Genomic DNA, 26,108 nt, shown 5'->3' on the forward strand with positions numbered 1-26,108 from the left:
TTATGGATGCCAGATCTATGCATCTGCCAAACCATCAATTCTCAAACGCCTTGACATAATCCAAGCAAAAGCTCTGCGTATATGTACAGGCACATTCCAAAACACCTCTAAAGAAGAACTACAGATCCTAACAGGCGAAACATCATTAACATTAAGGAGAGAAGAATTAACATTAAGATATACAGCCAGAATTTCTATACAAAATCCGAACCATAACACAAGGAACGTCATTAACAAATGGAACATCCCATTTAGCCGGAGACTCGTCCCCTTCCCATCATCTGGGAAAATGATCCACACATTATGTAAAGAACTACAACTCTGCTGCCTTCGCGCAGAATTAATACGATATCCGAACCCTACTCCATGGACAAAGAAAAATACCCATAATCAACGCCTTAGGAACAACCTTCGGATCCAAAGAACACCCTTTAGAAATAAGATCGATATCGGGGAATTAAATAACGAAATAGGAGGGGACTCCAGGATAAATGTTCAATATACACAGCAGAATTCTGGGTCATATTTGAAGCAGTAAAGACAACATATCAACAGAAAATTCAGAAAATATTAATAATTAGCGACTCGGTGCATTAAAAACACTGGAAACAGGCAACTCAAAGGTGCGCGAAAACCTCCTAAAAGAAACCTACTTGCTACTCAACAACATGGAAAAACAAGACCAAATTGTAGAATTGATGTGGGTTCCGTCGCATATAAACATCCCAGGTAACAACAAGGCCGACCAAGCAGCAAAGAACGCACTAAGCGAACTATAACCAGCCCACATAGATTACAGTGTCCCAGAATTATACAGCATGATAACCAAAAAAATCGCCTCTAAATGGCAAACCCAATTGGATACATGCCTTAAAGAACGTACGCTGTACTCGATTAAAAAAAAAACAGTCGCAAAACCAAAGCACCGAAAACCAATATCAAACATCATCAATGAATCATTAACCGAATCAATACAGGAAAACCCTTACTTGCAAGCAGTATGTGGAAATATGTCCTGGCTAATTGTGGATTTGGAGCAAAATGCCTCAACTGCGCTGATGATGAAGAAATCCGGCATGTTTTCAAGATATGCCCGAAATATGACGAACAAAGGAAAACAGTTAGTCACTACGTTAAAGAAAATTGGCTCGTCATATGCCTACCCCGAACTTCTTTACCAAACTAATCCCAACCCCAAACAAATGATGCCATGTTAATCTTCCTTAAGGAAATTGACAAAATCAATCAAATATAACCCAACCCAACCAATCCATATATTCAGACAGGCCTCGCATAACAGATCCTACATATAATTAAAATTAGTCACTCACTCACCCAGTCACCTCCCACCAGTTTCATACGTTGCTCTGTGAGCACGTAAATGCCTGGGAAATGTGGTACCTTCCCCAGGAGTAATTAAAAAACCTGCAGTGCAGGTATTTTAAAAAAAGGTACATGTACATACGTACGAAAACCTCTTTAATTCAAAGTCAGTCAGACAGTCTGATCATCGATTGTTGACTCATCCTCCTATGAAGATGTGTTCAAGACTAGCCAAGCTGAACGAAGCCTACGTGAATTTGCATCGTGTCAGGCAAAGCCTGATACTGACGCATAAAGAGATAGAGAATGTCAGAATGCTGAAAGTGACCAAAGACCTGATAGAAGAGCTCTTCAGAGAGGAATCAAAAAGAAGAAAGAAGAATGGACGGAGAAGTACAGACTTCACAAAGCAGAGAAAGCAGCAGAAGCAACGGCATCAACAGCAGGAACCAGACAGAGGATTTGTCGACTGCCCTGAATACACGAAAGATTTCTCCTTCTCTGTCAGAAGAAGCAGACCCTATCCTGTAGGAAAACCTGCCGCCAGACGGGGACACAATCTCAGACAATAAAAGATTACCATAGTACCCGTCCACATTTTTCAGGGCTAGCTAAATACTCTGTAGAAAATACATACTAATTCAATTGCCAGTTATATTATTTATAAAAAAAATAGAGGTGTATCTATAAGCACTTCGTTTTCGTAGCTTGTCACCAATTGTGTTTTTGTTTCTAGCTAGTGTTTGTAAGTATAAAAAAAGTGAGTTAGTGTTTCTTTTAGGTCCGCACTTTCCATATTTATTTTGGTAATGATATGGGTTTTATAAATTTTGGTGACGGGGGATGTTTTCTTTCACGTCCGCGCTTCACATATAAAGAAAAAGCGTTCGTCAATTTGGTTATCCATCATTGATTCGTCAACATTCAAGATGAGCAGGATTTCAAACCTCTTAGAACTCCAAATGTACCTGGAGTATGCCAGGCGCCTCCTGGACGAGCTGGCCATGGAGGCAATCTAGGAAAGTACAAGAATGGAAGAGGAGGAGGAGAGGAAAAAGACAAAAGAAGGAAGAAAGAATCATGCCTTATCCCATGCAAAGACATCTATGTGAGGTCAAGCCTGAAGTGAGGACGCCTCCACAACCAGTACGACGTCAGTTACGGCCACAGCCACAACAACCAGTACCAGCACCGCAGACACTACCAGCACTACAACCTCATCATCCACGGGTGTGGCATAGGAGAAGGAGGGAAGTCTTCGCTATTCTACGAAGTGAAAACTAGGGTGATGAGGCCACTCGTCCCTCTTCTACGCTTCCAACCACTCAAATCAATTGGAACAACGATTGGAGCCGTCGATGTGTCTGTGGTGCCCGGCCTGGGAGATGTCAGCAATAAGCGGGTGCATTTCGAGTTCAAAAAACAACCCTTATCAGAGCTAACCAAATCTCTAGAAAGGAGACTATTCTAGTTGCCAACTGATGTGAATGTGGAGTAGTGTGATTATAAACACTCACTCCTTTCCTAATTAGTGTGTATATGTGTGTTTGTATGCGTGCGCGTACGTTTGTGTGGATAGTATATATTGGGTTTTTGATAGTAAATATTGGGGTATTTTTTATAGCAGATATTGGGATCTTTACCCATCTGTTCTGTGTGGATAGTATATTTGTGGTTTGGTTTTCTCTCCTCTTCCAGTGTGTGGATAGTATATTTGAGGTTTGTTAGGAAAGTACGAGAAAGAATAAGATACTGGTGTAGAAAAAGAAGAAATTAAAAGCACAAGAAGAAAACCAAAGTACCTTTTCAGGGCCACTCATATGCCTCAAAAAGATATATATTCTCTTTGCCTAAAACTTTTTTTATAGTCGATTTTATAGATTAGGTGTTGCATATGTTTTATATGTCTATGTCTATATCCCGCCAGTCCCGGCCCCGCCAAGCGTTGTTTAATTGGTATAGTTTATGAACTAGCCGAACTTACCCGCTACCCGATATCAGCTGATCTAGTTGAACATACCCGCCACCCGCTACTCACTGAACTAGCTGAACTTACCCACCACCCATACCCGCTGAACTAGCTGAACTTACCTGCTACCCCCGTCACTGTTTTACCCGATTGAGGTCAGCTCCTTGACATATTGTTGCCAGTGTCTAATACTGTTACGTCACCTGACCTATTCCATTCCTATTATCTCTATACAGGCTCAATACCTTTTGTCCCTCTATCAGCCCATGTCAAATTCCCATTGTCCCTATAAATCTTGTCCCTAAACAGCCCCAGGGCATATTTTAATGGTATGTCCCATTGTCCCCACATAACTATTTCCACACGTAACGTCGTCCCCTTAGTAAGAGGGGTGGTTAATTGGATTTGGCTGGCGTTATCTAGAGGATGACATAGCTCGATATTACAGACTGCTGTGATCGGAAAGATAGAATTTCAACAGAGAACTGAGCAAGAATATTGGGAAGAAATAATATTTAGACAAAAAATAACAAATTTAATCAGAACAAATGAATAGCGGCAATTCTAATTCAATCTAAATTATGTCAGCATAATTTAATAGCAGTGTCTAATTTGGATTTATTTCATCATAATAACGAGTGGTGAAAAGAGCACAATGTCCACGAATGATTACATCACCTTCCTCCCATGACCGTGTATCAATGTCTTTCTGTTTCCTCAAACCTTCCTATTCTCTATGCTTCACCCCTTCCTGGACTTCCTAGTCCTTTATTCTGAACTCGTCACTCCTTTTTTTTCGGACTTCCCTCTTCGGACTGCCCCATTTCTCTCCAGAAAGCTGTTCCGTAAAGGACAAAATTACCCTTAAATCTTTGACTGTATCACTTTCTACACGTTCATAAAATCCATCATTTACATTATTCAGAAGCATACTAGCTATCCACACTGCATAAATTCTGAACTAATTCGATAGAATATCACCCTCATTTCACAGCGACAGACCATAATTAACACGTTAGCCGTATATCCAACGTTACCGTATCTCTTTACCTACGCTACCACATGCTCGATTACTATTGCATAAAATGCACAAAATTCTAGTTCACAGCAGTCTCTAAATTACAAGATTATTTAAACATTACCAACTCAGATATAAATATGCGATTATCGTTAACTCACGAGAATCAGTATCGTCCTAACAAACAAAGAAAATTATTTCATATAACTCTATGAAATCCTGCACATATGAAAATTTGGATAGCATGCAATCGTCAATTTTATCAATAAACTAGTAACTGTAAAAATTAAAGAGATAAATTGCATAAAAACGCTAGCATTAACCGATTTCCATGAAAGTGAATAAACGATATATAATATGAATCCTAGTCATATCAAAGACATTTGCATAAAACAAACAACAAAAAGTAGAAAATCACGTGGGAAAATAAAATTGCGTACCTTATTGCTGTTCTCTTTCCGAAAGTGTGTGTCCTAGCACTAAACTCTGTCTTTTCATGCAAGACAGCCACCTGGTCCCCTTTTCTTATTTAACTAGGAAAGCACTATTCTTTTTAGGCGTCCTCGGTGCTACTTCTCATCTTTCAGGATTTTAGACTGAAGAATTTCGACTAAGGTCGTCAATTTAAATTTACATAACTTTCAAAGTGTACGCTTTATCTTACTTTGGCCAATCGTAAGCAGCGGTTCCTAAATTATCCTAAGATAATCATTTCTTCCGTCAGATTTCAGACAGCATAGAATCTGTGAAGTACGGGGCATATACATTTCCCTAAGAAAATGATAATTTTACATGGGTTCCTATCAAGTAGTTATGGTGGTAGCTCAAATGTTTACTTTCTCAGGACAGCGTAGCAATGCCCTAGTCAATCTCACTGAGTCATAAATTCTAGAATTTCAAGTTTTAACACTGACATTGGGGTGGGGGGGGAAAAAGAAGAAAGATCGAAGTGACTCTTAACAAAGACTTTTCTGGCTTAAATGTGATAAAATTTTAATGTTCGATGCATTCAACTTTAAGGTTCAATACAATTCAAAATTCGACACTTTACACACATCAGTGGTTATATTTAGCTAAACCGTTTTAAAACATTTCTATATATCTAAGTTTTGTACACAATTATGCAGGGAATTTGTCACACCGTGTAATTAGGACGCTGTGACATAATACACACCGTTCATTGGCAAATCTGATCAAAACTGAGATAACCCACATGACAGAAATCTGACAGACACTGATAACAATTCATAGTCTGGTGACATTTTGAACTCACGGTCCACTTATTTTAAGTAGCGTATCAGATAAAGCCTTACATTTTAAGTAGCCTATCAGATAAAGCCTTACATTTTCCATTACGGAGAGCCATTGTTAGTAACGATATGTTCAGAACGTCATTTCGTACTTTCAGCAATATGACATCGATAATTTAATTCATGAATAAAATGGTCAACAGAACACGGCCATTCATTGCCCGTCATCTCTATTTATTGACAAGTAGATCTTAATTTAAACAAAATTGTTTATCGGTGAGACGACCGTGTTCCGCAGAATACAAGTATGGTCAATAGTAAATGTGCATTCATCAAATATAAAGTTGAAAGAATTGATTAAGCTTTAAACTTTACATGGCCAAAAAAATCTGAAAGTATTAAATATATTTGCATCGATCTTTTGTCGCAAGATCCAATAAACCCAGGAAAAATATATATATACATGACTTATAGACTTGTACCCTGCTAAAAGACCAATAAAAAGTCAGATGCCTTTCTTAGGATCATCTGGCATGCCTGGTCATTGTACTTTGTGTTTTCGCTGCTTTTACTGATATTTTGTTCACTTAAGCCAACAACTGCATGCTCAAAGATTTATATAACGTGATGCAAAGTTTATATTGTGCATAAATTCATCAACTGTTACATCTTCCATGTCCACTAGATTTCCACCAGCTTCACTAAATCACCGTACATTAGAACAGGAGAACAGATAATAATCCAACAACCATTAGGACTGCTAGTGTGACGAGATACGCTCCCAGTAGAACCAGATCGCATTTCGTTTCTCCTGTCTTTCCATTCTGTTTCTCCATTTCAAAATGTGCTGTGTTTTGTGGCCCATAGGAGGGTTCTGTGTTGTAGAAAAGACAAAATAAAATTAAACTGGTTTATACTTAACAGTGAACAATAAATATTCCTTGTTATCAACCTTACAATATAAAATTTAATTTGAAGATCCAGATGAATTTCAAAGTGGCATGAAGAAATGTTCATTGAAAATTTTGGCACTGGACTGAGCAAGGAAAATGCATTCACCTGCACCTCTACAGTTCCAAGTTTGATCTTGGGCGCTATCCCAAGTTCGGTAGTTTGTGTATGTTCTCTGTTCTCTGTTTTGCCCCTACCTCAAAGCCCATCGCTAGCCAACGCTGAGGCTACTGCTATTTCCTGCTGCAGGATGGGGAGCAAGGTTAGATAATGTACGAGACAACATTCTGTGACTGCTTATTATAACAAAACATATGATACATACTTCAAATTCTTATATTGCATCAAAAGTCTTATCATAAAATATGACTACGATGGAGATGATTTTAAGGAATAATGAAATCCTGAAATGTTTTCTAATCCAACGAGAGAGAGAGAGAGAGAGAGAGAGAGAGAGAGAGAACCTGAATTTCTGCATTTCTTGATTTCAAAGAGAAGCTTCCAGATTAACTGCGAGCCAGTCCATACGGCTATCACAATGGTCCCGAAAATCTTCTGTGTTCCCGGAATGATGACCGAATTAAAGGCAAGGAAGAGGGCCACGGCTGCGGACAACAAAATGATAAAATGTTCTATTGCCTGTAATCCGTTTTTTAAAACTATATACTTGGGATGCTCTACTGTTCGCACACTGCTAAGCTTGTGATCCTAAATTGTTCAACCAGCTCTGACTTCAGTTTGAAAAAAAATTAAACAAAATTACATATAATTATACACAGCAGCGCCGACGTGCTGACGCCAGTATGTTCTGAAGATGTGCTTGACGTTTTATTGGTCAGGTCTAACCAAGACTTAAATTTCGTCTAATCTAATTGGATTTTTACCAACACCACTTAAGTCTTGACAAGACTTGAGCTTCAGTTCAACAAATTTATTTGATTTAACCTGATTCTTACTTCAGTTCACCAATCATATACCTTAAGTTCTGTTGATGAATTTGAAGCCAGGTGTTGCTTTGCTTCTTAATTTGTTGTCATTGTTTTGTAGTGAGTCTATATGAAAATTACCGTTCTAATACTGGAGTCTATATGCTGTCTTCATGACTTCTTGGAAACTGATTTCTGTTTCCACCCTACATAATACTCCCCCAGTTTCAAAGAGCACTATTTAAAATGAATTAGTACAACTTACCCGATAGAATGTGTGACGATTTTCCAAGAAACCAGTGTCCCCAGTTAAAGATTGGTCTGATACTGGAGTCCAGACCGGGTCTCAGTAATCCAGCAAGCACCTGCACTGAACTGGCCGCCATGAGTGCGATTCCGATGTATCCGTGGGTCGCACTTAACTGTCAATCAGGTACATCAAGGTTATTAATGAAAGTGACTGATATATATATATATATATATATATATATATATATATATATATATATATATATATATATATATATATATATGTGTGTGTGTGTGTGTGTGTGTGTGTGTGTGTGTTTGCATTTCCTGGTGAAGGATCAATACCTTTTACATATAGATTACTTTTACGTGTAAAATTCTTTTCATTGTCATATATTATTAAAGTGTGTCAGTGTAATGCTATTCTGGGAACCAAGATAAGAACCGATTGCTGAACATAAACTATTATCCTACCAAAGGTGCGAAAATGGTACGTCTGCAACTGCAATGGCAGATGTATGGTAATAAAGATCAACAAAACAATGCAAGATCTGCTTTAATTTTCAAATTTAGCGACATTTCGAATACAACCAGAGTTGTGATTAGGCGTTTATGACTAGAAATATGGTTCCAATTAATCACTACTCAAAATTTATCGCATGACCTTGGTTTTAACAATTATTCATTTCTTTTCATAATTACTAATATCACAATCACTAATGCATAAAGATTAGGGTTCGACAAACAAATTTCCAGTAACGGTGCCAAAAACTGGTTTAAATACTCACCTTGGTCAGACCTCCAACATGGACGAAAATTATAATGAAACTGATTGCGGTCAGAGCCCAGGCCAGGACTGCGGCGGCCCTGTGAATCTAAAAATACCGCATGATTCTTTAATAAATGCTGAATAATTATGTCACTAAGCGCTCGCTATCATTTTTGTCCAATGCACAAATAAAGAAACAAACAAAAAACAAACAAAAACGAAAAAGGAGAGGAAAAGGAAGATAGAGCTCAAAGTTTTTATTGGAGAAAAATACAAAGTTAAATTCTATTAACACGTTTTAATGCAGTTCTTGCAACATTTACACGTCTACCTACAGCTCGAGAGATCTCCTGGATGGTTTTAGAATAAAATCGCAGACATAATATGTAGAAGCCATTTAAAAAGGACGGTGCAGATGGCGCTGTAGAAGATATATTTCAGTCAATTATACATATGAATAATTAACCGTTATAAAAAAAACAGGGTTTGGATATTTTAAACTTAATTTTTTGTAATTTAAAAAGTCGATATGTAAATAGATTATGTAAATAGATAGACAGACGGACGGGCGGACAGACAGTCAGACAGACTGACTGACTGACTGATAGATAGATAGATAGATAGATAGATAGTATTACCTGAAACCATATCTTGGTTCCTAGAATTTGTTTGGACTCGCACATGCTCTTAAAATGACGAGCGATTACTGTAGCTAAGCCCACCAACAGCATCCATGCCACTATCATCAGGGAACCTGAGTAACACCATTTGTAGTAATAGTAGTAGTTTTTGCAGTTATAGTAGCAGCAGTAGAAGCTGTAGTTGTAGTAGTAGTAGTAGTAGAAATAATAATAATAATAATAATAATAAGAAGAAGAAGAAGAAGAAGCACAAGATACACACAAAAACTGTGCACTATCCGTGTCAACGTGTACAAAACTAAATTTTGACTTCTGAAATTCTATATCAGTAATCAAGTGGTCTTGATTGATTTCTGAAACTCGAATGTACACGTTATCAATGTACTTATTCTACAAACTCCTATCTGAAACTCGAATGTACACGTTATCAATGTACTTATTCTACAAACTCCTATCTGAAACTCGAGTGTACACGCTATCAATGTACTTATTCTACAAACTCCTGTCTGAAACTCGAATGTACACGTTATCAATGTACTTATTCTACAAACTCCTATCTGAAACTCGAGTGTACACGTTATCAATGTACTTATTCTACAAACTCCTATCTGAAACTCGAATGTACACGTTATCAATGTACTTATTCTACAAACTCCTATCTGAAACTCGAATGTACACGTTATCAATGTACTTATTCTACAAACTCCTATCTGAAACTCGAATGTACACGTTATCAATGTTCTTATTCTACAAACTCCTATCTGAAACTCGAATGTACACGTTATCAATGTACTTATTCTACAAACTCCTATCTGAAATTCGAATGTACACGTTATCAACGTACTTATTCTACAAACTCCTATCTGAAACTCGAATGTACACGTTATCAATGTTCTTATTCTACAAACTCCTATCTGAAACTCGAATGTACACGTTATCAATGTTCTTATTCTACAAACTCCTATCTGAAACTCGAATGTACACGTTATCAATGTACTTATTCTACAAACTCCTATCTGAAACTCGAATGTGCACGTTATCAATGTTCTTATTCTACAAACTCCTATCTGAAACATCGAGCTACATGATCCACAACAAAACACGCACTTGCAGCGATCTATCCTGCCGCAACAACTACTATCACTACCACCACTAATAATAATAATATCAGAAGAGAACGAAGACAATGTCGAGTGTTAAAGACGACAAAAAATTACTACGATAACATGAACGACGAAAGGAGGTGACGAAAATGATGTTTTATCAATCGATATTGGAGAGAAGAAAAAATAGCCACAATTATTAATGCAACCGTTCGAAATTACTCTATCTTTGATTAGGTAAATAAGGGCGTGTTTCCAGATGAAATTTCCATTCTAAAATGGCAAACTGGTAAATTTTATCACTGTGTAATGCGTTAGGAGTTAAGAAGCTGGTGTGATTGACATATGTGTATAATAAAAACGCTTCTTTGCAAAAAAATAAAAATTATACTAACCTGGTAACAATTTAAAACAACTGTTTGCACTTGTGTGTATTAACTGTGAAATTGTTTTGAATCAAAGAATATTAGTTATGGGGAGAATACAGAAGTTAGTGATAATCATGTACGTACCATGTACCCTGGTTTTCTCTGGCAATGATGAGCCACGCATGATTACTGTACTAAGAAAATCTGCAGTATTGTCCGACACTGCTGGTAGTTCTATGTGTTTCTCCATTACATTGGTACCTAAAAATAGTGAAATATATATTTTAAAACAAAATAGTTGCTTGCCACGTTGAACCTTTCATTTATGGTTCGTTTGACGCATCAAATTTCATTATAAATTTATTACCTCCTTTTCACTAACATAAATTTCAAGCTAAAAACTTTAAAATCGACGGCCAGCTGACATTCCGACGATATATCAGCACGAGTTAAAACAATTTTAAATAAAAACACTCACCTGAATGCAGACAGACGACACACAACGATATCGCAACCATCGTATCTTTGCAAGAATGACAAACTGGTCCTTAAAAATACCATTTTAAAGGACTGAATTAAGGACCCACCTCGGGCCAACCTAGTCATGATGACCCCACCCCACCTGGTTGCCTTGGATAAAATTACGTGTGTTAAAATAAACCGTATTTAGGTCTAAACCGTCTACTACTTAGCCTAACATAGCTATAATAATTATACACATACACAGGACAGTTTAAGGACTGCTTTCTTGGTGTATTTATAGATCTATAACGGCATCCCAAAGCCTTTCCCCGGCCCTGACTGGGGATAAAATATCAGCTCGATTTTATCACTTACATTTGTACCTGTATTACCACCACCACCACACACCCCAAAACCTCCACCCTGTAACACGACTCGCAATTTCAATTTCAATGGCGTTAAACCCTATAATAACAACAATAACAACAACATCTGACTGGTTGTGCATCAGAGACGTACACTGTTTTTGATCTTGATTCGGTTAGCAGTGCGACATACAACCATGTTTAGAACCAAGAATCCTCAAAAAATACCCGAGAAACCTGGTCCGAGTAGAGATTGCCAAACGTGAGTAATGAAGCATTAGACGTCCATTATTATAATTATGTTCAACACGAACAAGATATACATTGATGGTAATTCATTATTTTCTCCCTATCTTGGATTAATTGTGATGACTCTTATTTTATAGCTGAAATATATTTTATATTTCTATTATTTGTCTTCTCAAAAGTCAAATAGCTCTGTTCTGAATATAATGTAAGATCTCTCTCTCTCTCTCTCTCTCTCTCTATATATATATATATATATGTGTGTGTGTGTGTGTGTGTGTGTGTGTGTGTGTTATATGCATGTGTGTATGCATGATGCATAGATGGATGGATGGATTAATTTATTATATTTGCCTGCCATAAATGTAGTTAAGTTAATATTGTATACATGATCAAGGGTCAATAGGCTTATTGCAGTAATGTTTTTTCTTTTATCTTGTCATCCATTGAGTTGTTTATTACATCCTTGACAAAAAAAGTTATATTAACTAACGGAAAATGACAATGGCTGATGTCTGACGCCAGCTAACCTCTGTAGAGTCTGCCCCAGGCCAGAAATATGTAGTACTTGTTATTCAAGTCGAACGTATATCTTTGTGGCCCAACCCCGTACGTCTGGGTTACCATTGGGCGGGCAAAGCGACAGTAAATCTGTCCGTCTCTTTGCTGGACCTCCATAGCGGTTAGATTACTCTGAAAAATATGCATCCATCGTCAGGTCATTTCATCACAAACAAGTCACCTAAGGTCACTAACACATTATCTAGATAGTGGACAACCGGTCAGTTTCACTTATGTATGGCTACCTTAATCAACCTGTTTAAATAAGAAGAAACAAGTCAAAATCAAACATATAAATGACAAATACGGTCAAACCTGTCCTCCCGGTCACCTGTGTTCAGCAATCGCTTGGTCACAATGGCCATTCTAAACCCACCCACCCCCGCAAATGTCCTATATGAATGCAATGTATTGAACGATCATGTGTCTCCCGTGGTCAGGAGTAATGTGTTTCCTAACCAAACAATGATTACACACTCCCAATCCGGTCACTGGAGTGTAATAGCAGTGACCGTTACAATTATTCAAATTAAACATTTGTTTACAAATATATGACAGCAACCCCATTTTGTGTTCTTTCTATTGTATGAGTTTCTTGAGAATCATTGAGTTTGTTTAGACCTCCAAACACCTTATAAAACAAATAACCGAACGATGATGGTACATTAGTATTGCGGGGTCCCTTTCCCAAAAAATGGCCGCAAAACTTCAATGCAGTTTGCACAAATCAGTCTGTTGAAAGGATAGAAAAAGATAGCGCTTAAGACATCCATTTTGTACCTCTGTGTTTTAGTAAATAACAGTATAAGTAAATTTGTTTGGTAAGTTAACACCTTTCTTTACATCATTTACATTACTTGTCTCATTATTACTAATATTTTAATGTTAATACCTAGTAACGGTAGTTGCCCTGTATCAGACGTGTAGTCTGAATTCCGAAAATGAGTGAACTTAAGCACAGACAAAAGAATATTTTTAACCAATAAAGATACAAACGTAAGACAAAAGGAAAGAAAAGGAACGAAAATAGACACTAAACATATGGTAAATAAATTTACGCGATATTAATTAAAAGATCATTTTAATGATTGAAACTTATGAGGAATTAATTTACGCCTGTAATTACATTAAGCATGGAGTTCAAATTTATTATACCTTGTATCATATATGTTTGGACTCATTTGATTATATTTACAATAACATTATGTTTAAAGTGATTTCTAGCTTTTACCCTTTTTGGATGCCCGGGAGCAGGCGTCCACGATTGACCAGATGCAAAAGACGGAGGATTTATATGATTAGTGATTTACAGTTTTACCGAAACCGCCACTTGTTATAAGAAAGGTATTTCGAAGTCTAGTAAATTACCTTAACAGTTTGCTCAATGTTGACATTTTGTTAGCATCTCAGAATAAGAATAAAAAATAAGTGTTCATGAAATAATGTTACGTTACACTTAAATTTACAGCTGCAGTCATAAACGCGAACAGAGACGGATCCCGGAATATAGCTGCCTATGTTTGTTTTTTTTGGGGTGGGGGGTGGGGTGTAAACAAACGGACAAGCGGTCTGTGTGATGGAACCCCTGGTGGTGGCCCATTTTTGAGAAGCCCTCAGAAGCTGCCACATTTTAAGTGCATGCAGGGCATACATTTAGCCATTTCCTAGTAAAGACAACTTACTCTAGAAACGAAATATATAATAAAAAGAACACATATTGTCATTTTATTGACATAATGAAATGTTTCACGAGCGAAGTGAAATCATTTTGTATTTTCACGAGTGGCGTTACAACACAATGTTTTCACGTTTCTCTTGAAATGTTTTTGTGGCTTCGTCACTCTAGATACAATGTTTAAACTACAATGTTTCCACTTCACTCATGAAATGTTTCCTTACTTCTACTCCACCAGACCCCCCCCCCCCGATAAAAGGAGATTTTTCTTTTTGTTATACATTTTAAGGCAAGAACAGTCGATCTGCATGGATTTTACAATTATATCATAATAATAATAATAATAATAATAATGAGGACTTTGTATAGCGCCTAATCTTTAGAAGCTCTAAGCGCTTTACAACATTAGACAACACCTATAACATAAAATAAACATATATAATGGTATTATTACAAAAACAAACACCATGAAATTAGAAAACATAAAAAACATGCTGAAAATATTTAAGGTAGGGAACATTGTTAGGTCTTTAAGTTTGTTCTTGCAGTCGAAATAAGTGAGTTTTAAGAGCACTCTTGAATGGGATCACTGTGTCATTGTGTCTAAGTTCAGTGGGCAATTCCTTCCACGTTGCTGGGCCCTGGTATGCAAAAGAAAGCTGTCCATATGACTTTGTTTTTATTGTGGGAATAATGAGTATACGATTGTCAGAAGAGGAGCGTAAGTATCTTGCTGGTGTATGCACATGGGTGAGGTCGGATAGGTATGTTGGACTAGAGTCCGACAGTGAAACGTAACACAGAGAACAAATTTTGTGTTTGATTCTGGATCGAATGAATAGCCAGTGTAGGGTACAGAGCAGCGGGGAGGTGTGCTCTGATCGTGGTACTCTAAGTATGATCCAAGCGGCTGTGTTTTGAAGTTTTTGAAGTTTCTGAAGTAGATATTGAGATGAACCAGACAGAATTGAGTTACAATAGTCCAGTCTTGAAAGTACTAATGAACATACAAGTGTTTTAGTGGCATCAACTGAACGATACTTGCGAATGGAGCTCAAGATATGCAGCCTTGCATATGTTCATGACATGTTGCTGCAACGTGAGAGTACTGTCCAGAGTGACACCTAGGTTTCGTACTGACTGTGTGAATTTAATGTTGGTGTTACTGATATTTATTGTTTGAGGTGAAGGATGTGAATGAGAAAGTCTTTGTGTTGTAATCAGAATGGCCTCAGTTTTATCATCATTCATCTGCAGCTTGTTACATGTCATCCATGATTTCACATCAGAAATGCACCTCTCTACACCTTGGATGGTAGCATCAACTTCAGTTGGGTGGCTAGGTTTGTATATTTGGGTGTCATCAGCGTACAATTGGTGAGATACTGGATGATCATATATGACACTTGAGAGTGACTGAGTTTATAGAATGAAGAGAACAGGTCCAAGAACAGGTCCAAGAACAGACCCCTGTGGAACACCACAACATAGATTAACTGGGCTGGAGTGTATTCCATTTGCAGACACCATTTGTGTCCTGTTGACCAAGTAGGACTTGAACGACAGTAAGGCTGTATCATGAATGCCAAATACATGCTGGAGACGGTGAAGTAATATATCATGCTCTATTGTGTCAAATGCTGCATACAAATCAAGGAGGGTGAGGACTGTAATCTTTCCGCTATCCAACGCAGAGAGAATGTCATTAACTACTGTTAGAAGAGTAGTTTCAGTACTGTGGCAAGGGCGATATGCAGATTGTACATTGCTAAAAGACTGTTTGAATTCAGATTAGATACAAGCTGGGATAGAACAACCTTTTCTAAGATTTTTGATATGAATGGGAGATTAGAAACTGGGCGGTAGTTCTTTAAATCGTTATGATCGAGTGTTGGTTTCTTCAGCAGAGGCTTTACAATGGCAGTTTTGAACAATGATGGGAATTCCCCGAATGAGAGAGAGGTATAATAATTATTATTATTAGATACTTAATGCAGTTTTATATATTTTTAGGCAAGAACCGTCGATCTGCATTTTCTCCTCAGCTAAAATATCAGTCAGCTAATTAGTCAATCGATCGATTATTTTACCGTACTAAGCATAGTACAGGACACTGTACAATTTATGTTAAAATCTAATTTATGTAGCATTGATGATAATAATAATAATAATAATAATAATAATAATAATAATGATAATAATAATAATAGCAACAGCAACAATTATTATGACAACAGAAATTAGAATCGGTAAAGAGAATGATTGGTACCTATGTGGTCCTCGGTTCGAACTCTGGCTCTGGTGCGCGAAAAAGCGTGCCAGGTGATTTTATCTGGATTATTCTTCACCACAAAGTAATGCATACATCCGAACCGTTGTATAAATAAGAGAAAAAAAAAAGTTGTTGCGCAATCGAGTGAAATAAAAAAAATAATTAAAAATTGAAAGATTTTCTAAAGAAAATGTGCTTTCCGATGTCACAGACGGTTTAGGAGTAAATATATATGTAATTATGTGCTATGTAACACAATCTTATGAATATATTGTACTATATTAATTTTGTTTGTGAAGAGAAGTATTAAAAGTGTTCAAAATAAAACTTGACTCAGCTAATACAATTAATTTTTTAAACTGAAAATGTTGCAAGAAACTGATTAAACCTCAACTGACCCGATACTGCAGAGCATTGTAGTATAGCGGATTAAAACCGTGTTGCACTGTTAATCTTTCCCCAGCGGCAGTGCAGGAAATTGTTTCGTCTTCGCCCTGTATAGAAATAAAGGAAACAAAAAAAAAATAACAGTATATATTTGTTACATTTTCAGTTTAAAATTACTACCTGTACGAACTCCTATGTTTATCCGAAACTTTAAAAATTATTTAATTATTTGTCTTTCTTTTAAAAAAATATGTTGGTGGGGAGGAAAATCTACTGATTTCAAGAACAAACATCGTCAAACAGGCCATTCAGTCTGATTAAAATCAGATATCCAGTGTCCCTGATTTTAATCAGATCGGCAAGCCACAAAAAGCGCCAACATCTGAAAAGCTACAATCTGAAGAAACAAGTAGGGATCTGTATATTACAGTTATGGTGAAATGCAGATGAGGCATTTGTGTGTTCTGGTGTTGCAGAAACAAGAATTACCAAAAACCAAACCTTGAAGAGGGATGCTAATTAGTTTCAAACTGGAGGTGATAAGAACCAAACCTCAACTCAGATTTAAAACGGTATACCTGCCTAAGACAAAAGATTGAAGCTGATATGATCAGGAAATTCTCTTACCAAAAGCAAGCAAAACAACTATAAACGTTCTAACGCAAGATGGACCTTGAAGATTTTGAGACACCAGGACACCAAGCCCTTCAAAACCAGGCTGACTCGTGGAAAAACAGGACATTTTGGGTCTATTATAAGAAGGCACAATCTAATGTAATTACTTCGTAGTTTTATGGTGTAATTATTTGAGTATATCTGTAATTACTTCAATCTTATATTAAAACAGCACTAGAAACACGTTTAGGAGTAAAACAAATGTGAATTTCAGTCTGCTGACGCCAGAGCCTACTCTGATAAAAACAGCGATTGATGCATATTTTATGGATCCATTCGTTAAGATACACTTTCTGATATAAAGGCTGTGAATTTCTCATTTAGGTTTTTAGTGCAGATCAAAATGTATTATATCTGTTTACCATCTTTTTGTCCGCAGAAAATCCAACCGATACGTATCCGTCCGTTTCAGCTAGTAGCTCAAACTCCATTGTATCGGCATTTTTTCTGAATGATACAGCCGCATAACAGTCACTTCCTTGACACATCCGCGGATACAAAAAGCACCCCTTAGTCTTACCGCATTGATCCCAGGCTATCGTTTTCACTTCCGGTGTGATCTGAAGAAAAGGGCAAGGACTTGGGTTAACAATTCCTGTTTCTATTTAATTTCAAACTGCTTTAAAAAAGAAACCTATGCAAAAGAAAGTTATCCGATTCAGTTATCTTTATTAAATTCAACATATTATAGAGTTATGGACAACAAAGTCTCAGTTTGGTGTCTTTCGATAGGTACTTGATTTAAAATATCTCTTTTCATGGATGAATTTGCAAATCGTCCCCAAATATGTCAAGTCTTAATCATGTATTCGGTGGTTATAAAATGTTTGTTGTTAAAGTAAAATTTACTTTTTCTTTTTTTTTCCTAACAGAAAAAAGCATTATTAATATAGTTTTACAAAATGTAATTTTTCTTCTCCGTGGAATAATCGCAAAGCAAACCTGGATCATGTGTTGTTAGTTCGACATATGTTTTTTTAAGTGAATTGATAGATTGATATTGCTGTCTTTTATCCATGGCCCCGATTCCTTTTATCGATTGTAATAAATAGTTTGAACGACGTCATCGTGCTGTACACCAATGGCCTTACCTGTTCAAGCATGGGTGGAGGTGGGGTGGGTTGACCGGATCTCAATTCCGTTGTTATGTTAAACCAGAAAAGATTGTATTTCTCAACCACAGTTGCTCTAAACAAAATAAAAAAGATGATTCAAGTTATCTGATTTTTATAGGTTACTGCAATTGTATGGGAAAATAAGACCGAGTTTTTCAGATGGAAATACTGCACGACCTTGGGAGTGCAGTATATCCATCCGACGAAACGAGTTCACATTTTCCCATATAAATGCAGTAACCTTTTTATTATATGCTCATTTTCTTATTCCACCTAAGGCTTAATTATATAAACAAAAATACACTACAAGAAACAATGTAACTGAATGCATGCCGTATCCAAACCAAATACACAAGCGCAGATTCATCATTACACAACAACATTATTAATGCACACATAACCCCGCCCAGATAAGTTTGAACTTAGTCTCACGCTAGACATAACTTTCGAAAGAAAATGGCGTGTCTAGTTAAAATTTAAATTTGGAGTCATATTTTGAATGAATGTGCATTGCAACAATTTTTCCATTTGATCTGGAATGAATAGATTTTGGTATTTTTGTCCATTCTACACAATTTCGTGATTATGGACTAGATTTATATGTGACAATTCCACATGAAATACATCGGATTGGCATCGTGTTGACATCTGCAAATGTGTTTCTGTTTCTGTCATTGAATGTTTGAAATCATAATGTGGGTAAAATATGAAGTCTTTCAATTTCAATTATGAAAAAGATTCAACGGAATTTAACGTTTATTTCATCTTGAGTGCAATAAGTAGGATGTAATTGCACTTGGAATATAGTCGAAACTACAGTACAATTTTGAAATGTGTAATCAAGCGTGAGAACCCATGACATGGCTCATGTAAATCGGATGTGCAGAACGAAGAAAGTACATTTTGAGGAAATTTAGGATGTAAAACTGTAAGTATATTTTTTGCCATTCTTATTACCAGCTAAAGGAGACAGTTTATGACTTGTAACTTGCATGTTATTTGTTGGTACACAGCAGTTTTATGAAATCTGACGTCTATCGCCAAAATCCGAAACAATGTATCAAAAAAGTTAATGCGGAATGCAGCAAAGCAGCTGGTATGTGGCAGTCCACGAAACATCTGCTTTAGTTCATTTAGAAACAAATTTAAACAACCAAAACGTAAAGCGTCTGCTACAGGAGTGTACACGATTTGTTTACAAAGTAGTTTCTAATATACTATAGGGCACACGTGTCCTGCACGTGAGTGCAATATGAAGGTGTGCAATATCGTAAAATACTTAACGATTCTGAAAATGTAATATTAACGGAGAAATAAATGAGTACATAATAATAATAATTACAATGTAAATGTAAACTTTGCAAAAGTTTTAGAGGAAAACGTTCGAGGGTTACAGTTCTATTCCTGAATTGATCAAAATGACGGAATAATAACTGCATTCGTATCTAAACACGCCAGTACTAATGTTGTTAGAAAATGGTCGGTTGCTGCATCAAAGTTTGTGTCAAACACTATGAAAACAAATCACCCGTTTTGAATTAAAGATAATGCAGGTTTTTTTTTTTGCTTTGTAACACCAGCGCCGTTTTGAAAATGAATACCGCCATCATAGACACAACACTTCAGATAGTTTACAGATCTTTAATATTTGTTCACACAAATGACATGTCAATTATATCTAATCTTGTTTAATTCTTTAAATAAATTACATTACTTTAGCACCGGAAGTACGCACACTGATTGTCAAGCGATTAACAAGAAATTGGGCTGTCCAGTTGTATACCTGTCGAGTTTGTCCACCGACATGGCGTATTTAATAAATTATACCTAAAAAAACCCCAAATAAATAAAACTTCCTCGAATACATAATAATATATTTTTGGTTGTCATGGGTTGTAATAGAATTACCATTTTTAGAGGATTATTATCGAAATCTTTCCTTGCTTAACAACTGGCGGAGATCAGAACAAACAAAACATAATCCAGAATGTTCAATATGTATTGCGTCTTTATTTAAGAACACGTGGCTGACGTTAACAACTGACTTTCACACGTTTAATCTCTCTCTCTCTCTCTCTCTCTCTCTCTCTCTAACCCACACACAAAAGTAACATAATTTTTAAAAAAAATATTACTCATTGGTCATTAAGCCAGAAAGTTAGAATTAAATTGCCAAAACTCACACGAAAATAATACTGCCAACGTTTTGATCCGGCGTCTTCCAAGTGAATTCCAGCATCTGAACTTCGTCGTTGTTACGATGTGTGACTATACTCTAAATTGAAATACATGATATATTAGCAAGTGAAATGAGAGATGAACATATCTTGGGAAAATGGGATGGGGACCTAGAGATTTAACATTCACTTTCAAAATAGCCTTTTAGATACATGTTAAAGAATTACTTCTTGCTAAGTTCAGCTCGGAACGATATTTTTCAATATTGTTTCAGGTTTACTGTAAAATAGCATTAGATTGAGAACGATTCACAAAAGCTACAGCGTGTGCATGGGCAAAACATCTAATTCCTGCTCATAAACCGGAAGAGGGTACTCATCTTTCGTTGAAGTTGTGATAAAAACAAGTCAATGGTGTGTTTATAAAATAACGCAATGAAGCCTATACCGTATATACTCTCTTAGAAGCAGTGTCTGGTTCTCGGTATTTGCTGTGTGGAATCAGTAGAAGAAACTGTCGACGCATTATGCGTTTATTTATGCAGTTGGACTCGATATATATATGCGATTATATATGGTTTGTAGTGGAAATTAGTTCTTCCTATTTTATTAAGTAAACAGTTTACAGAGACCCACGTGTCAATGTCATCCATTGCTTATCCAAGAATTCTTATAACGGTCTTTTTTAAATGTTTAATGTGTACTTAACATTTTGCATTATTTTCAAGCTGCTGGATTAGAAGAACATATACTTTGGAGTATTCACTTGGTAAAGTCCATTCTAGTCTTGTCGAACAGAAAGAAAGAAAAACAAACAAACAAACAATAAATAAATAAACTAAAGCAACAGTGACTGAGAAAATAATGAAACTGGAACTTTGCGATCCAGTGACTAATTATCATGAATGCAGAAAAGGAAATATTCTCCAAAAATCATTATTTTTTCTTCAACACGTTGGAATTCTTTATCCGTAACTGTTAGTAGTGAAGGGGGTCACCCTACGGACAATGGGAATTAGCATTACAGGGACCCGTGGGTCACTCTACGGACAATGGAAATTTAACATGGCGAAAAATCGTGGGTCACTCTACGGACAAGGGGAATTTAACATGGGAATAAATCGTGGGTCACTCTACGGACAAGGGGAATTTAACATGGGAATAAATCGTGGGTCACTCTACGGACAAGGGGAATTTAACATGGGAATAAATCGTGGGTCACTCTACGGACAAGGGGAATTTAACATGGGATTTTTTTTAAAAATTTTTTTAAAAAAGGGGTAGGCAATTCAAAGACTATCTCTTTTCGAGAAATATGGCTGGCCCTGAAAAGGGCCTTTGGGTTTTCTTCTTCTGCTTCTAATTTCTTCTTTTCCTCCACCAACTTCTTATTTTATCTCCAACACTCTTTCTCTTCTTTTCTTTCTTTTTTTTCTCCTCCTCTTCTTCTTTCTTCTCTTCCTCCTCTTCTTTCTTCCTCTTCTCATTTTCTTCTTCTTTTTCAATTTTTTCGTTCCATGTTCTTATTCTTATCTTTTCCTCTTCATCCTCCTTCTCCTCCTTTATTTCCTTCATCACACCACTAATCTTCTCCTTTGCTTTTCTTAAATTGTTAATTTCCATTTTTACTCTATGCGGACTATAAGAATAGTGGTCTTCAACTAGTCCTACGAGCATTTGTTCTATCATGCCCAAATTGTCAAGGACGTCTTGCAATGATTGAAACTTATCCAGGTGGTTTGAAGCCATCTTCTATGTAGAATGGTTTGAACGACGAATACCGTGGGTTCTTATACTTAAAGCGCGTACGTGAAGGAAAACACCCCCCTAAAAACATACAATGGATCTTACCTAGATCATGACCAAACAACGCGCCGACGTGAAGGAAAACATCCCCCTACTTTTTCATTTCATATAATATAACCCAAACTATACTCTTCACATTTGCTTAGAAACAATAAAGAAACCCATAATCTACTATTCTCACTAACATACCTTTACTCTTACTAACACAAACACACAAACACATACTCTCACATTTTTATAAAAGAGTTAGTGTTTATATTCACACTACTCTACCTACACATTGGCAAATTGATGGTTATTTCTTTTCTTGAGTATTGGGTAGCCCTGAAAAGGGCTGTTTTTTTTAAAACTTCAGAGACCCCTGGTTAATGGTGGCACCTTCCGGGTCTGGCACCACAGACACAACGTCTACTCCAATCATTAGTCCAATTCACATGACTTGTTTGAAGAGCAGACGGTGGGTGATTGGCTTCACTATCCCACTCCTCCGTTTGCGGAATAGTGAACACTTCTTCCCTCTGTCTTCTATGTCTTTGTCTTTGTTCTGATTGTGGTTCAGCTCTCTTTCTTTCATTCTCTTCTTTCATTTTTCTCTCCTTCTCCTCTTGTTCTATTCTCACTTCTTCCACAAGGGCCTCCGCAGTCAGCTTGTTCAATAGGTATCTGGCATACTCCAGATGCATCTGAAGTTCCATCAATTTAGTCAGTCTGTTGCTCATTTTTACTGTTGATCAATCAACAAGGGTAGCTGGACTGCCGAACGAGTTTCAATTTATAGTGAAAGCGCGGACGTGATGGAAAACATCCCCTAATAACATAAAATTGATCTTACCTAGATCATGACCAAAAAACAACAACAACGCGCGGACCTAAAAGAAACACTCGCTCACTTTTTTATGCTACCCATCACTTCAATAGACTATCCACATACGCAAAGCAATCCAATTTAACCCAAAATATACATCTCAAACAGCCCTAAAAACAAACATCATTTTAATCTACTATCCACACCAACCTACTTTATCACTTACAAACACAATCACACCAACACATACCCTCACATTTTTAAGAGAGAGTTAGTGTTTATTTTCACACTACTCTACCTACACATTGGCAAATTAATAGTTATTTCTTTTCTAGAGTATTGGGTAGCCCTGAAAAGGGCTGTTTTTTGTTTTGCTATGGCATTCTTTTTTCAGTTTCTAAGAATGCGATGTCCTCTGAGGATAGACTTTCTGGCAATAGGTCTGCTTCTTCGGAAAGAGAAGAAGAATTCTTTGGTGTCGATACGACAATCGACAAAGCCTCTGTCAGCTTCAGGTTGCTGCTGCTGTTGCTGTTGTTGCTGCTGTTGCTGCTGTCTCTGAAGTCTGTACTTCTCTGTCCATTCTTCTTTCTCCCTGTTCATTTCTTCTCTGAAGAGCTCTTCTATCAGGTCTTCAGTGATTTTTAACATTCTCACATTCTCTATTTCTTCTGGTTTCGGTATCAGACTGTGTCTGACCCTATGCAAATTCACGTAGGCTTCGTTGAGCTTAGCTAGTTTGGAGCACATCTTCTTAGGAGGATGAGTCGACAATGGATGGCTAGACTGGAAACAACCCCGGTTCTTAAAGTGAAAGCGCGGACGTGAAGGAAAACATCCCCACACGGTTTTCGAGCCGCAACGTTCATGAGAGGGATAGTAAGAAATGAAAGAGCATCAATCCAACATTCTTATAGCTAAACAAACCACAAAGGCATTTTTTTCTAAACACAACATTTTTTATTCTAAAAATCACTTAACACTAAACATCAACATTTTTAACAATAATCCAACATGATAACATGAAACAATTTTTTTCAAATCACAAACACTTTTTTCTCAATTAACTATCTACTTTAAACAGGGCTGACAACGTTGTGAATGAAATTGTGATTTCCACTGTTGGAAATCATTAGGCCATTGATGGACACTACGTTTCCTAGCTTGAGACAAAAGATAAGCATAATGGTCACAAAACCATCGATCTACTTTCACATCGTTTCTAGCAGAAGAACGAGGATCAAAATGAGTCACTAAATGTTCTAAGGAATAGCCCAGGCTGCGATGATGCAGAAAATACACACAGTACTGTCCACACACCAAGGAATCTGTGCCTTGTAATTTCACGTTATTGAATCGGGTGGTTTGAGCATTTCTTCTCATAAAGTCGATGATATCGTCTTCCAAAGGGGGCAATCCGTACGAATCGAAATATTCCACACATCCTTCTTGAGGAAAGTAGACGGCTACCCAGTGGGTTCCTGGGAGATGACTTTCGTCCGTGTTGATCACGTAAGCTTGATGGTCTTTAGGTTTGCGATGAGGGAGTTCATCTTTAGCACAGACGACGGGATTCCAAGAAGCCGTATACGAACTATGGTTCAAAAGGTAATAAAGTTCCCAGGTATCCATTGTTTTGTGTTTTTTCTTCACAGGTAATAATAAGTTGTCAATTCGATCCTGACTTTTTGCTTGAAAATGTCTGACGAATAAACGGTTATTCGTTCTGTTTCCTCACTTTGATTCAGGAGAGTTTCGATACGATGGATCTCTTGAGTGGTTAATGCTGGACAAGAATGTTCACGCAAGTCTTTATACCACTGGTGCAACACGTCTTTGTTTGAGATGAGACTCCAAGCTTCGTCCAGATACTCGTCCAATTTTTCTTCTTGACTCAACATCAGGCATTTATCGTGTTGAATTTGACTGGGATGATCGTTTTGACATCCATAACAATTTTTCTTGATCAATTCCGTCATTTTGTCGACCAAGTGTTTGGCAAAACAGGAGACTAAATGGGCTTCTTGTTCTGGCCATCTCGACTTCATCATGACAATTTCTTCGTCTTTGTCTTGGGATTCTCCTTCCACGGTCTCCTCACATTTCATGTCCAAAGTTTCTTCACTAGGTAAAGAGGGATAACAGTCTTCCATGGCTTCTAGTAATCTAGAATGACTTCTCTCAAACTGTTGATTTCTATCGTATTGTCAAATTCTGCATACAGGATCACGTTCAACGTTGGATCAGCAGGGTCTCGATTTGCAAACTGAATTTCCACACGAATCTGGCCAGATTTTATAGGGTGGAAATGTCCCTCGTCGCTGCCTTGGTCTGGAGTGAAATCGAAAGCCCACAAAGCGTAGCCTCCTGCATAATCTTCGTACGTAATACCGTGACTGGTATTGGTTCCTAACTGTCCGGTGGCTTCGTACAGGGACAAGTACGATCTCAAGTAATTGTTCTGGGCAAAGTTAGGCTCAAAGGGTCGTGTACACAAGGTCTTGCCGTCACGACTGACTTCGATTTTGGACACGCTAGAGTGTCGAAACTCAAAAGGATTTTCGTTATGAAGTCCATTGAAAGCTGAATTCCTGACGATACCAACGATCAAACGCTTGGGTAACTGTCCTTGGAACAGATGATCTTCGATCATGGATCGCTGTCCAACAGGAATGGTGAACGTTTTCACTTCCACACGTCTTATGGGATACTTGGCGGTCGTTCTGCTCAACGTCTGACTGATGTCGTTTCCTACTTTAGGTAACACTTCCACACGGCGTACGTAAAGTCTGGCTTCTTGGATAACAGTTTTGTATTCGTTGGCATGGGCCATCAAATGGAAAGCGGCAGTGCTACGATTCAGTCTCAGGCGAATATCAACTCCGTTCAGTAAATACTTTTCTTGTAACCACATGTCCAAATGCAAACGATCCATCAGTTCTAAACTACGTCCTTGCAAAATTTTAGTTCTACGTGTGTTAAACCCCACATTGTG

The 26,108-nt window shown here is 37.1% G+C and overlaps 2 protein-coding genes across 2 annotated transcripts in view; one reads left to right on the forward strand and one right to left on the reverse strand.

The window, feature by feature from the left end:
• Nucleotides 1–26,108, forward strand: part of LOC149795721 (exportin-7-like) — a 176,148-nt gene that overhangs the window by 115,889 nt on the left and 34,151 nt on the right. The window lies entirely within an intron of this gene.
• Nucleotides 5,278–26,108, reverse strand: part of LOC149795723 (ferric reductase 1-like) — a 43,109-nt gene continuing 22,278 nt past the window's right edge. The window contains exons 4-14 of the mRNA XM_089965622.1: nucleotides 20,509–20,600; nucleotides 18,302–18,398; nucleotides 17,573–17,770; nucleotides 16,547–16,642; nucleotides 12,171–12,333; nucleotides 10,712–10,828; nucleotides 9,094–9,209; nucleotides 8,475–8,561; nucleotides 7,703–7,859; nucleotides 6,976–7,116; nucleotides 5,278–6,434 (exon numbers count right to left, since the gene is read on the reverse strand). Coding sequence (XP_089821748.1) covers nucleotides 6,277–6,434; nucleotides 6,976–7,116; nucleotides 7,703–7,859; nucleotides 8,475–8,561; nucleotides 9,094–9,209; nucleotides 10,712–10,828; nucleotides 12,171–12,333; nucleotides 16,547–16,642; nucleotides 17,573–17,770; nucleotides 18,302–18,398; nucleotides 20,509–20,600 — 1,422 coding nt within the window. The 3' untranslated portion in view covers nucleotides 5,278–6,276. The remainder of the gene's footprint in view (nucleotides 6,435–6,975; nucleotides 7,117–7,702; nucleotides 7,860–8,474; nucleotides 8,562–9,093; nucleotides 9,210–10,711; nucleotides 10,829–12,170; nucleotides 12,334–16,546; nucleotides 16,643–17,572; nucleotides 17,771–18,301; nucleotides 18,399–20,508; nucleotides 20,601–26,108) is intronic.

The sequence above is a fragment of the Sinohyriopsis cumingii genome, chromosome 7 (genome assembly GCF_028554795.1).
Source record: "Sinohyriopsis cumingii isolate HCF-2022 chromosome 7, ASM2855479v2, whole genome shotgun sequence".
Taxonomy (NCBI): Eukaryota; Metazoa; Mollusca; class Bivalvia; order Unionida; family Unionidae; genus Sinohyriopsis; species Sinohyriopsis cumingii.